Here is a 13,401-nt window from a genome sequence, read left to right as displayed (position 1 = left end):
CTGTTTGTAGAGGTTTACAGTTAGTTCCATAAGTGCATGGCACAGCCTATTGAAATCAACACACGGACCAGGTTATAGACATTGCTTTTTCACTTACTGTAAATGACGACAAAATGACGACAAGTTTAATTCTTTTTGTTTCAGTTTGCCGTGAGGACTCATATAATTCCATAGAATCTTGCTCAGCAGTCCTACTGTCTTCTACTGACACAAAAAGGCCAGAAGAATCCAAAAGGCCTGAAAGCACCAAGGTGTAAGTAACTGAATCAGAACATGTGTTTTATCACCTGATAACATTTTTTTATCTCGGTAGACAATAACTCAGCATACTGTGACTTATTTAGTTGTTTATTTAGTTATTTATCTGTTAGTACATGTGTTGAATGGATAAGTAAATTATACAACTTGGGGCTGGAGCCATGAAACGTGTACCAAACAGGTACGGATAATGCTACTTTTGCAGAGGTGTTTTCTGGAAAAGTACAAAACACGTATACAAATTGCATACAGAAAAGAGAGAGAGAGAGAGAGAGAGAGAGAAAGCAAGGTATGCATCTTCAAAGTTCTGAAAGTAAAGGACAGGAGGAAAGGAGGTTTGCGTAAGTAGTAATGAAAGTGGGATGAGAGTAGATATGCAGTTAGAGTGAAAACTGGAGCAGATTACAGAGGCTAAGGACAGATTCAGAGAGGAAAGCACAGAAGAATTAGTTAAAAAAGGTAGCAGCCCAAACTGAAGATGGTCACTTCAGAAAACCAATAAGAAAAAATCTACCAAATAGCTCTAAGATAGATCAATATTAGTGTGCAAAACATTTATTTACGCTTTCATCCGAGAAAGACTTCATCAGACTGTGGTCCAAATGTACAGGAAATTGTTAATGTCTAGAGCATGATTGCTAATGATAGGCAAAAAATTAAAATGGGGGGGGGCTTAGAGATGGTGCTGGACAGTGGGCAGGAGATTCTCATGGTAATGGGGAAGATATGGTAGAGTGGAATATTATGTAGTGATGAGCGAACATTACAGCCATGGTTATGAAATGACAGATGATAAATAGAGCATTTTGTAATTGCAGAGCAGAGCTGGCATATCTACCACAACCCTCAACTTTAAATTTAGGAGTGAAAAAATAAAAAAAAAGGTTTAGTCACTTATCTGGTATTCCGGATCTATCTGCTAAGGAGCACCAGGTCCTCTGTGCCCCTCAAATCATTGTTGTGGGAAAAAAAACAAGCTAGTCAGCTTTGAAAATGTGTATAAAGCAGCTTGCTTGCTCCAGTGTTTCATGGATGGTGTCAAGCCTGCTTACTTGCTAATGACAGACTGACCACCACTGCCAGTACAGAACTGAGGGACTGGACTACACTATTGATAGATCAGTATCAGCTGATCGCATCCCATAACACCTGCTCCCACAATAACTGCCCCTTTAACTCACTCTAGCTACACTGCTGGTGCAGAGTGTTCTCATCTCCATGGGTGACTATAGGGACAAGTTATTTTACATTTTGGGCTAAGGATATTCTATGCTGTGGCTGTTCTGGGGCTAGGGATAAGGAGTCAGGTGATTGTGTATGTGTAGAAATTACTTTTGACATTGTGAGGGTGCTGGGATTGTGAATGGTATAATGAGGTTATGTATGGAAGCATATCTTTTTATAGGTGTAATCAGATTATCTCAAAAGTCTGTAATAGAAAGGGTGATGTATTTGACAGCTTGTGGATTTTGCCAAGGAGTTTAGACTGAAATTTTGATGAATTGAAGTTAATACTCAGAAAAACATGAAAAGAGTTTATCTAGACTGTTCTGGAGTGTTGTTTATATAGAAGATGGAGAGTACCCCCCAACCAAACACACACACACACGCACACACACACACACACACACACACACACACACACACACATGCATATTATAGGCAAAAGGAGTATGTTTTGATAATGCAGCGTGTGTGTGTGTGTGTGTGTGTGTGTGTGTGTGTGTGTGTGTGTTTGTGTATGGGGGGGGTAATTGCTATACAGTGAAAAATAGTTTAAATCTGAATAGTTAACTTTAGGGAACTACTCCTGAAAGAGTGCCAACAGATGGTAAAGAATTATTAAAAAGTACTGGAGTTGAGCAATTTGAGATGCAGTCATTAACCCAGAAATTGGCAGTATCAGAAAACAATATTTTTTCAAACCTTTCCAGTCAGATGGTGAGATTGTTTTTAGTCAAATACTCTGTGAAAAGAAAACCCAGAAGAGGGCTTTTTTTCTATCTAAGAAATCATGGATCCACGTCTAGAGAATGAGATCTGATAAGCTGAGTCCCAATGCGTTTAAAAATAAGCTGAGATTCAAAGAGATAAACAGCAAATTCTAAAATTCACTGTTCAGTTCTCGCTTTTTGTACCACTTGATAAAGTGAGCTGTACCCCACAAACTATTGCTTATTATGTGTATCAAGTGCATGACCATTCAATGTGAGAATAAGAGGGATACTCCGAGACACAGCAGTCCAGAGTTAGTAAGTGTGGTCATTTGGATGTGTGGACCAACTTCTACAAAGCTTGTCTGCTATTTTCTTGTAGATTTTAAAGTCATCTTTTTGTGTCTGTAGATTGATCAGTCACTTTGTATCTTGCCTAGTCAGTTACACTGAAGTACTTGAGATTATGAAGATTGCTGGTTGATACTTATGTGCTTGCTGGACTTGTGGATTGGACCTTTCTGTCTTTCCTTACTGGGAAATTTCACAGTGTATACATCTGCCTGTTCTGCCTGCGGTATACATACATGCATGGTACACCATGGCACAGCTCTCAGATCGCCTTAATTTCTCAGAATATTCCAGATTTTTACCTCATATTTTTGTCTTTTTCTAATAAACTGTGAGGTTTTATAGTAATCATTAAGTAATGGTAGGTACCTGAGTTTCAAACACCAGTATCCGGCAGCAAATACATCATTTACTCCACTGGCATCATTCTAAGTGCATAATAGCAATATTTTAAGTATTCCCCTGATTTGGGACCTTTGTCCCCTGTTATGTCTTGGTGTTTCCCCTAATTCATAAGCTGAGATTAAGAGATATACCTTGTGGACATTTCACTGGCACAGGGGTTGGGAGGGTGGCCTAATGGTTAAGGTGTTTGACTTATAAACTCAAGGTGCAGGGTTTGAGTCTCACAAGGGATAATTGGCTAGGCTTTAAATGGCTCACAAGGGCAGTTAGCCTAGTACTAACACGTGAACAGTGAGTTTTCATCAGCCTCTAGTAGAAGACTTTTAATGTTATTGTTACTGTTGGTGTTCTCACAGCTCTTGACTGAAATTGAGAGATCTGATTTCTTCCTTGCTTAATGCCTGCTATCACCCAATTTTTGATTGGAGATTGACAGCTGTCAAGGGAATAAACAGTGATCTTTTCTAACTCACGTTGGGGGAAAAAAGTAGCTTGAATTGAACAAATCTTTTCTTTGAGCTACTTTTGATCCTGACTAGATAAGTCTTGTATCTTTCTAGGCTGCAGCTTGAGTTCTGTCTGCAATTGGTTGGTGTGGCATCTACTGTTAATGGAATGAACAAAACTCATGCATTGATCCATTTAGAAGAAAGGGCTGTCTTAAAGGGAAGACTGCAGCCATCTATGCATTATCACTGGAAGGTCTTGTGCTACTTTATAAACAGTGATCTTTTCCAACTCACGTTGGGGGAAAAAAGTAGCTTGAATTGAACAAATCTTTTCTTTGAGCTACTTTTGATCCTGACTAGATAAGTCTTGTATCTTTCTAGGTTGCAGCTTGAGTTCTGTCTGCAATTGGTTGGTGTGGCATCTACTGTTAATGGAATGAACAAAACTCATGCATTGATCCATTTAGAAGAAAGGGCTGTCTTAAAGGGAAGACTGCAGCAATCTATGCATTATCACTGGAAGGTCTTATGCTACTTTCTGATAGAAGGGAGGCTACTGTTGGAGGATAAGACACGTGTTGTGTTGGTCAGCTGTAAGAGAATACAGACTTTTAAGTCATCTGATTATTTTAGTTCACGCTGGTGGAGATATTGGTCGATTCTTACTGTTTCATAATTTTTCTCTGTTTGTTTTAAATGTTCTGTGATTTTATTTGATTTGTTTGTCTGTGTTAACCATTGCTTCACTGTTTGATCTGAATGTTTTGCACCTATATTAAGGTGTTGGATACTGTTTATTGTTGCTAGGAAACCTGCTACTGCAGATACTGTATTTATTTAGCATTTCATTATTTAAATATTGCTGGTTTAGAATTCTTTTTCTTAATATTTGTTTGGTCTAGCTTGGGACATCATTTAGCTGTCCTGCCCTCCCATGCCTCACATCCATTTATTTAGTTGTAATAAATTTCCACTGGATATGAATTTGAATTGATTCTTGGAAGGCACCACCACAATGTTTTTTTGGATTGGATCAACATCTAACCTTTCTGTCTTTGAGGCTAATGTATAAGCTAAAAATTAGGGAAGCTAAATAAATGTACCTTACCATTAAAAAGATTACATGGCCATACTACCCAAACTATTTTGGAAAATTATAAATGAAACTGCTTACTGCAGTATAAAAAAGTAAATGTAACCTAATTATATATCCTTCTACTCTTTATAACTATAAAACCCTAATTTCCTTGAAGTGCTTTACAATGCTGTGCTCCCACATTAACATAATTATCCACTCACTGCCACATCAACCCCTAGTTCTTACCAAGGAACTCTTACATCTTATTTTATCTTCCACTTTTTCTACTTCTAGGCAAAATCCAACAAGATGGTCAGAGGACAACTTGAGAAAAGACATAAAACAGCAAACCCTAATAGTAGCATCAACAAAGTCTTCTTCAGAAAGTCTGGTCCATCAACAGCAACACATCCAGCACACATGTTTACTCTTCCATTGGTACAAGAAGCAGTCCTTCCTCAATTTAAGCTGTTAATTTATATAATTAAAGCTCTATATAATTATTCCTACCCCAAACAGTCCTTCCTCCTCTTCTTCCACAGAGCTAAAGAACCATATTCTTGTTATTCAGTAAAAAATATTTGGAATGTCAATTTACAATCAGTTTTTGATCACATCACCAGGTGTGGACTTTTACCAGTAATAATAATTACTAATAGTCTGACTGTTATATACACAGCAATCAAGAAAAGTGACATTTCTGTGGTAAAGGGTTATCTAAGTAGAAGTATATTTATTAATTTGAAGAGAACATTCAAAATTGTTGACCATTGCATACTTCTAAAAAGTTAAATCTTCTAGGACTTGGCTCAGGTATATTAAATTGGTTTCAGAATGGCCTTAAAGAAACTTCAAAGTACAGAGCGGTGATAAGGCAAAGTATCTTCTCAACATGTGTACTTGTTGAGTTAGTACCCAGCGCTGCTCCCTTTTCTTTTTTTTATAAATAGTATTACTATCATTGTTTGCACACTATCAAAAGTTGAGGGAACAGACACTTTCAAAATAATGGATGACAATAAAAGACATCAACAAAAGAAACAGGTAAATGAGAAAGACAGGAAACAGAAAGCATCATAGTCATGGCATTCAGTGGCATTCCTGTCTGCACTGCAGTTTATGTTTTTTTTTTTTTTTGTATTTAAAATGTATTTTTAAATAACTCATTAATATATTTCAGCTGGAAAAGTCTACAGGGACAGGTGGCATTGACTGTAGAATGTTAATAGAAATGAGTCTACTGGCTGCATTATCCACTACTTTCACAGACGTTATAGATGTCTGAGGCAGTAAAAGAGGAATGGAGGAAGGTAGATGTAGAGGTGCATTACAAAAACTTGGAACAAGGATGTGAGTGGAAAAAAATCTGGAGCAGGCAGTTTTCCATGAATGACTATAAAGGTAACAAGTTAAGCTTTAAAGTAATTATTAAGTAGTTACTGGCCAGTGCTGCAAACGATGCAAGGAAACATGCATTCACAATGGAAGTTTCAGGTCAGAGAAAGCTACAAACATATCTGAATGCTACATTATTTTACAAGAGGCTGCAGATTCAGAACACCTAGGTTTCAGTGATTTATGCATCCTGCACAAAAGATACATTGTAATGTATCCTTTGACTGTGCTCTAGATTAATGCTAACAAGCCAACAACCCACAGAAGATGACATTAAAACTGTAGTAAAGAAAGTAAAAGTAAAACAGTGTACCATAGATTTTGGTTCTGAATCTTTTTTCTTTTCTGTTACTTGACTGTATAAGTTGCATTGTATGTAGGATCATAGGAGGTTACTAGGCTAATGGCTCCAGGATCTTTACAAGCCTAGCCAAGTTAAACCCATGTTCCCAAGGGTGTTTGGTTCAAGCAGACACTAAAATCAGCACCTATTTCCCAAGAGGGACACAGGTGGAACCCCTGGAGTGAATTTCTGGTTACCTCTATACTCGTCCAAATTGCGCTTAAATAGGGCTAATGAGGGGCTTTGTCTAATGTGAATAGGAAGTTTGTTCCAAAGATGGGGCAATCTCTCTGAGACAAATCTGTCTCTTGAGCAAGTTCTGTTGATGTCACATACCAGGTTAAGGTTCTTTGAGTGAGTCACCAGTGTGCCATTTGACTTGCAAATGTGCAACATTCCCATTAAAGCGGGGTCAGAGATTGCTCCATGTGCAAGCACAGGAAGCCTCTGAGCAGTCTGTATGACACAGAGTAAAGTGACAATGATTTTAGTCTGCCCACATAAGACAGATCTTGAAGACCCTGAATTGTCTTTGTAAGGAACCTTTATTGTCTCTCTAATTATTGCAGGTGTTTGGAAAGGAGCATAACAATAGGAGCGTTGTACTTGGCCTGATGAGGGAAGAGTACGGGGGGGGGGGGGTTATAACCTCCTTTTTTCTGGAGGCAATACCCTTACTTATGAGATGAGCAATATAAAATGTCCTTCTTACCATTGTGGAGACATGGTGATCAAAGTTAAGGTTGCTGTAAATCTGTGCCAGATATCTCATCACTGACTGTGTGCTTAGGGTATTGTTATTGATGTGGTAGTTTTCAGGAACATCACCCTTGCCAAAGCAGATGATTATGCATTTTTTTGCATTAAGTTTCAGTCCAAGACTTTGGCACTGGTCATTAATCTGTGTAAGACCTTCTTGTAGGATGTTGACATCGCTAGTGGTTTCAGTGATGGCTCCCAGTTTGCAGTCATCAGCAAACTTTGTAAGCCACAGCCCTTTAGTTTTTGCCTGTACTTTGAAGAAGTAGATTCATAACAATAAGTGTCCCAGAACTGATCCCTGTGGAACACCACTGGTTATGGGTCTGCTGGAGGAAGTAGAGTCCCCTATTTTGACTGTATGAGCTCTATCAATGATCCAGTTTGCAACCTGCGTGACAATATATGGGTTGATACCCAGCTGGGTGGGTTTATCAAGGATACCTGAGTGGGAGATTGTGTCAAAGGCTTTGGCTAAGAGTAGGTAGGCCATATGCATAGATTTGCTGTCATCTAAGGCTTTGCTGACTGTCTCAAAGAAGTCCACCAAGTTTAACAGGCATGATCTCCCCTTGACAAAGCCAAACTGGGTGGGGTCCTATATCTTTGTTAAGGTCCAAGATGATTCCTTCCATGGCCTTGCAGATAAGGCTGGTCAGGCTAATGGGTCTATAGTTCCCAGGGTCTGTGGATGCTCCCCCTTTGTGCAAAGGGATGATGGTAGCTGTTTTCCACTGTTTTCCACTCTTCTGGAATGAAGCCAGTGCTTAGGCTGTGATTGAAAATTGGGCTCAGTGCTGTTCTAGCCATGTAGAACACCACCCATGATGCTGTCTGTTCCCATAGAGGCTGTGCATTTTGCTTTGGAGAGGCATTTAAGACCTCTTCCTCAGAGATAGCAGGCAGGGGACAGGTGTTAGGGATGCTTTGGTGTATATGTGGAGGAGACAGGGGAGTGAAGCTTTCAGTGAATCTGTCAGCCAGCAGGTTTGCTAAACCCACAGGTTCTATATATGTAGTACCATTAACTATGCGTTCAGTGCAAATCTGGGCCTTACCTTTGAGGTTACAGATGTAAATAAAGATTGCCTTGTGGTTATCCTTAGTTAAGGAAGCTAATTTGGATTTGTAGTTAGCTTTGGAGGACTTTAGTAGGAGTTCTATTTGCATATTTAAGTTTAAGAGGGAGTGTTTCCAGTTTTGAGACCATTTCTTCTTACTCTTAGACAACAATTTCTTTCTCCTATTATATAGCCTATTAATGTCAGTTGTCCACCAGGAAAGTTTGTTTTTTCTTGAAGATCTTGCTTTGGTTCTATGAGGAATGGCAGAGTCAATACAATTGTATAGGTGGTTGTATAAAGCATTGGTGTATAACTCAGCATAGGTGTCTTTTCCATGAGTGGGGGGATAGGCTATGATGCTATTTATGCCATCACGTAAGAGGTTGTAATTGGTTTTGGAGAAGTTTTTTTCTAGTTGTTGCTAAGGGGGAATCTTGTGTTATAGTTACTTCTAGTGAGACTGATTCGTGGTCAGATCTCACCAGGGATGGCCACACACTAGGGTTGTTACAGTGGCGGTCCACCATGTTGGTGAGCACTAGGTCCAGGATGTTTGAGCCCCTTGCCGGTGTGCCAACCAACTGGTCCAGGGCATTGGCATTAATGAAGTCCAGGAACATTTGGGCAAGTGAGTCAATCATGATATAACCAAACACATATAATTTACCCAATCGGTAATTAAAGTAACCCAAAATCCAGGGTGTTTGGTTATATCATGATTGACTCAATTAGATCCAAGTAGGCTGAGTGGATGTCCTGATTCATGGAGGTGGTCCTATAGCTGGCAATGACCTGAAGAGGGGTCTTACCTAATGTCAAGTCCACGTGAAGTAATTCAAGGGAACTGTGCTGTTTAACCTATCTTGAGTTCTCATGCCTTCAATTTGTGGTCTGAATGTGTGGAAGGAAATATAACTAGGTATAGCTGGGGTGCTCTCCACAGCCTTATACCAGGTCTCAGTGACTACACAAATGTCAGCATCTTCCAGGGTGAGGACTGTATCCAGTGAGTGCAGTTTCTGGTTTAGACTCCTAGCGTTTAGCAGCATAACCTTGAGGGTTTTTTTTAGAGGTATTTTTGCATCCGGAATTTTTTTCTTGTGACATTGCCTAAAAAAAGGCACTATTGGGGTGGCAAGAGCCTAAGCCAGAAACTGAAATCCCAGGGGTGACAGATGAAGACCATCTCTGGCAAAGCATTGAGGTCTGTTGACCATGTCATCCCAGGCTGACATATAATGGATCCCCTTTGAATGACACCAGAAACTAAGCCAATTGTTGAAGTCAATAATTTTTTGTTTGTATTGAGGAATCATCCTAGGTGAAGGTAAAATTCTGTTTAAGGCTAGGGACATACCTGCCTGAGACACATAATCTGAGAGCTCAGTCATGTCTCTCTTCCTATAGTCCAGTGAGGTATGTCTCGAGTCGTTCACACCGACATGAACTATGACATATTCATAACAGTGCCTATTGTTGAGAGACTTGAGTGCGTGTCTGATGTGACAGATCCTGGCACCTGACAGACAGCTGACTGTGACCTTTAGGCATCTGCGTGTTTCACAATTTAGTTGCCTATGACTAAGGTGTTTGTTTTGGTGTTATGCTTTAGGGGTTTAGGTGCAGTAAATATATTGCTCTTTGTAGATGCCATAAAGCTGTACAAGTGCAGTCATTGCAGAACATGTAATTAATAGGTCAAACATGGATTTAAGAGCTAAAGGAATTTTTGACTGTTTGACAGCTTAGAGTCAGTACAAATTCATGCAAGGTTATGTTGCTAGATAATCAAAGAAAAATGGCTACCAGCAGGTGGTAAGATGCTAGCTGTTAAAAACAAACATCTCTTTTGGACAATTTGCTTTATTTTAGAAGCTTATGTTACCTCTGGATCTTTTGGACTGTGTTTGACTGCTGCCTTAATAAACACTTAGGTTTATATTTAGCTTTTTTTCTTGAAGCACTAGATTCTTTATAAAGACTACTAGGCAAACAAAAGATGTGCCCCAGAGACTAGGGAGTGTCTGTTTCAACAACAAAAAAGGTAAAAAAGACATTTAATGATTAAAACAAACAGAACGTCATTAGTAAAGTCTTTTTAAAGACTTTCAGGAAAGAGATGAGTAATTAAACGGTCCAAAGAAATATACAGCCTGTGGAGATAGTCTTTTTTTTTCTCCTCCAGATCCCTTGAATGATAACAGATGCATGTATGACCCAAACAGATAGGGACCTGGTAAAACATGGAACTATCTTATCAGAATTTTTGCAAATTTCAACTATAAAAACTCTTGGGATGGGTTCTAGATGCATCTCTTGTGTGATATTTTTGTATTTATTATTTAGCTTGCTGAATCAATTTTATTTCTTTCAGGAGGAGTTTACAAATTGTTGACGATACCTTGATAAAGGGAAGTGCACAAACATTTTTGTAAATATGATCTATTTTGGGAAAGTTGTTCTGGCTTGGCCTCATATGTATCTGGTGTGGACATTTTTTCACTTTTGTTTAAACTTTATTTGGTACTTATTTTTTAGGTAAGGTCTATGTAAGCAAAATTGCTTAAAACATCGAGTTTATTTAAACTATATTCAGATTCTAGGTTTACTTTATTAACTTGACTGCATTATTAAAAACTATGTATTCAAAAAAACTTTTTTAAAAATTTTATGACCTGACAAGTGGTGGTTTGCAAGAATTTTAGTGCAAATGTTAGTTTATTAAAGAAAATTAAGAGGGCATTTCAGAAAAAAAAATGTAAGCAGAGGCAGTTTATTTCAGAGGAGATGTTATTACTTGTTATTTATACATTGCTGACTGTATGATCCAACTGCTTTCAGGTCCATTTTCATTAGAACACAATGAGAAAACCTTCAAGATATTACTTGTTTATTTATTTTTTATTTTACATTTGCTTACCGGGAAAGTCCGACTTAAAACAAGTCTTTTTTCAGTGGAGCGCCGGGAGAAAAGCTCCACATAAAACATATAAGTGTACATAATTACATTTATAAGATCAACATATAATAAAATGTTTTCCACCCCTTGACAATATGCAAGTACATCATATATCACATAGAAATGCATGCAAAAGAATATAATAAGCATATTTAAAGAGTCAGAGGAAGAGTCGATTAACCCATTTATAGATTAAAATCAATAGATATTATGTACAATGATGTAAAAAGAGAGGTAGAATTATCCTTACAAGTACTAATTCCTTAGCAAGAGAGAAAACAATCTAACCAAGAGTAGTAAAAATGCATCGCCATGTTTTAGATAAGTGAATGATTAGTATTTTTTAAATGTGATAAAGTAGTTGTTGATTTTATATTAGTAGACAGTGTGTTCCAGATTTTGGTCATATGGTTTGAGATAAAGGATTCCCCTGCAGTTTTATTGGCTTTGGTTACTTTCATCAGGGATTTATTGACAGAGCACAGAATTTTATTATTGGAGCATGGATGTAATAGATTTTGAAGGGCGGGGGTTTTCTCTGGTTGGTTGAGGATTTTATGGGCCATAGTTAGCTGGTTATAGGTTAGTACTAAGCTAACTGCCCTTGCGAGCCATTTTAAGCCTAGCCAATTATCCCTTGTGAGACTCAAACCCTGCACCTTGTGTTTGTAAGGCAAACACCTTAGCCATTAAACCACCATCCCAACCCCAAACTTGTAAAGTAAGAGTAGTGGAAATTCCAACCAGTTAAGTTGCTTGAGTGCTGTACAGTGATGTGTCTTGAAGGGAGAGTTTCTGGCAAACCTGGCAGTTTTGTTATAACAGGAGTCTAGTTTTGCTAAATCAGCTTTTCTTAGGTTAATGAGAACTGGTCAGGCATAGAGAAGAGTTGAGATAAGTTGTGTTTGTGTAATAGTTGATTTTGTGTATTTTTTAAGATACTGCTTATTTCTATATAATGTGCCAGATTTTTTGTGCACTTTCTTTATGATCTGGGAAACATGGCTTTCAAATCTCATGCTATTGTCTATCACAACCCCCAGAAGTTCAGTGTGAGCTACAGGGTGATATGATGGTGCTGTGTATGGAGACAATGTTAAATGAGGGGATGGGCACAGTAGGTCTTGCAGAATGGAAAAGCATGAACTTGGGTTTGCTGGGGTTCAGAATTAGCTGGTAATTATTTAACCATGCTTCAACTGCAGAGAAAGGGTCTTGTGCTAGTGATGTGTTATTGATTGTAAAATAACATAAAAGAAAGAGATGATATACAAAGATCCCAGTGATTTAAAAGTATAACGCAATAATAATAAAAAAACGTACTGTAAGTGTAGCACCTTTGGTCAGTAGATAATAGTTGTAAAAGTCAAAGTATATAGTTATACGTGATGTGTCACCGGGATCATTTAAAATAAAATTGTAAAAGAAAATATAACATATATCACAGTAACACAGATGTGAGGAAGGGGTTATCATGAAGTGAGATGTATATTCAGTGCTTCCCAAAAAGAATGCAGAATTAAAATGGTGTCAAATTCAAGAATGCATATCTTTTATTTTATTTCATTATAGATTTGTTTACTAAATACTACACTGATAACAACTGACCATTTACAGATAATGGTGGGTGAAAAAATTCACAGAACAGGAAAAAAAAAGAAGCAGAGAGCCAGTAATCTGCTCATATCAAAAAAGATAGAATTTAGCAATATATAACAATTGTGCATAGTAGTGATTAACAAATGTAACAGCAGTTATTGGATGAATGCACATTTTGCAATTTTACTTGATTATATGTATGTCATAGATTGTTAGTTATGGTTCTAGTGGGATGGAAGAAAAACAAAGCATGTTGTTGAATAAGACAATGGTGCTTACCTAGTAGGCTGAATAATGTGCATTTTAAGTGGAACATGCACTCCTTATTCACTGACAGAATCTGTGTTAATGCACAGAAAACGGGAGATGACAAGTATACAAGCCAAAGAGAGAGCCCGCTGCTCTAACTCCATAAAGAGAGAAACTTGAAGCCTTCTTCCTTACAAGCATCTACTTTGATAACAGATTTTGCTCAGCCAGCATATAATTGAAATTTTCTTTCCGTGCTGAAAAAGTTGTCTGTGGGCAGCATTTTATGACCCTAAGCCAATATTTTGAGCAGAAGAAGCTTCCTGTCATTGCAGATTGAACAGAAACCCATTTCTTTCTGTAGAAATCAGATGTTTGCTGTCTTATCTGAAGGATAAAGCTAAGCTTCCTTAAACAAGCTCTCATTTAGGTCTTATGAAGTACAATAACAAACAGATAACAAATGCTTGTTTTGCAGTGTGGCTTCCAGTCCAGCAAAGCATAATATGACCGTACTTGTATTTAAAATGTTTTATATTTTCTTTATTCTTTTTAATG

General features: G+C 37.9%; 1 protein-coding gene across 1 annotated transcript in view; it reads left to right on the top strand.

Annotated features, from left to right (window-relative positions):
* Positions 1-13,401, top strand: part of CCSER1 (coiled-coil serine rich protein 1) — a 2,683,941-nt gene that overhangs the window by 2,031,585 nt on the left and 638,955 nt on the right. The window contains exon 5 of the mRNA XM_044060390.1: positions 145-253. Within this exon, the coding sequence (XP_043916325.1) occupies positions 145-253 (109 nt within the window). The remainder of the gene's footprint in view (positions 1-144; positions 254-13,401) is intronic.

This window comes from Protopterus annectens, chromosome 2.part0, assembly GCF_019279795.1.
Source record: "Protopterus annectens isolate FY-2018-M chromosome 2.part0, PAN1.0, whole genome shotgun sequence".
Taxonomy (NCBI): Eukaryota; Metazoa; Chordata; order Ceratodontiformes; family Protopteridae; genus Protopterus; species Protopterus annectens.
This window is presented reverse-complemented; position numbering and strand designations above follow the sequence as displayed.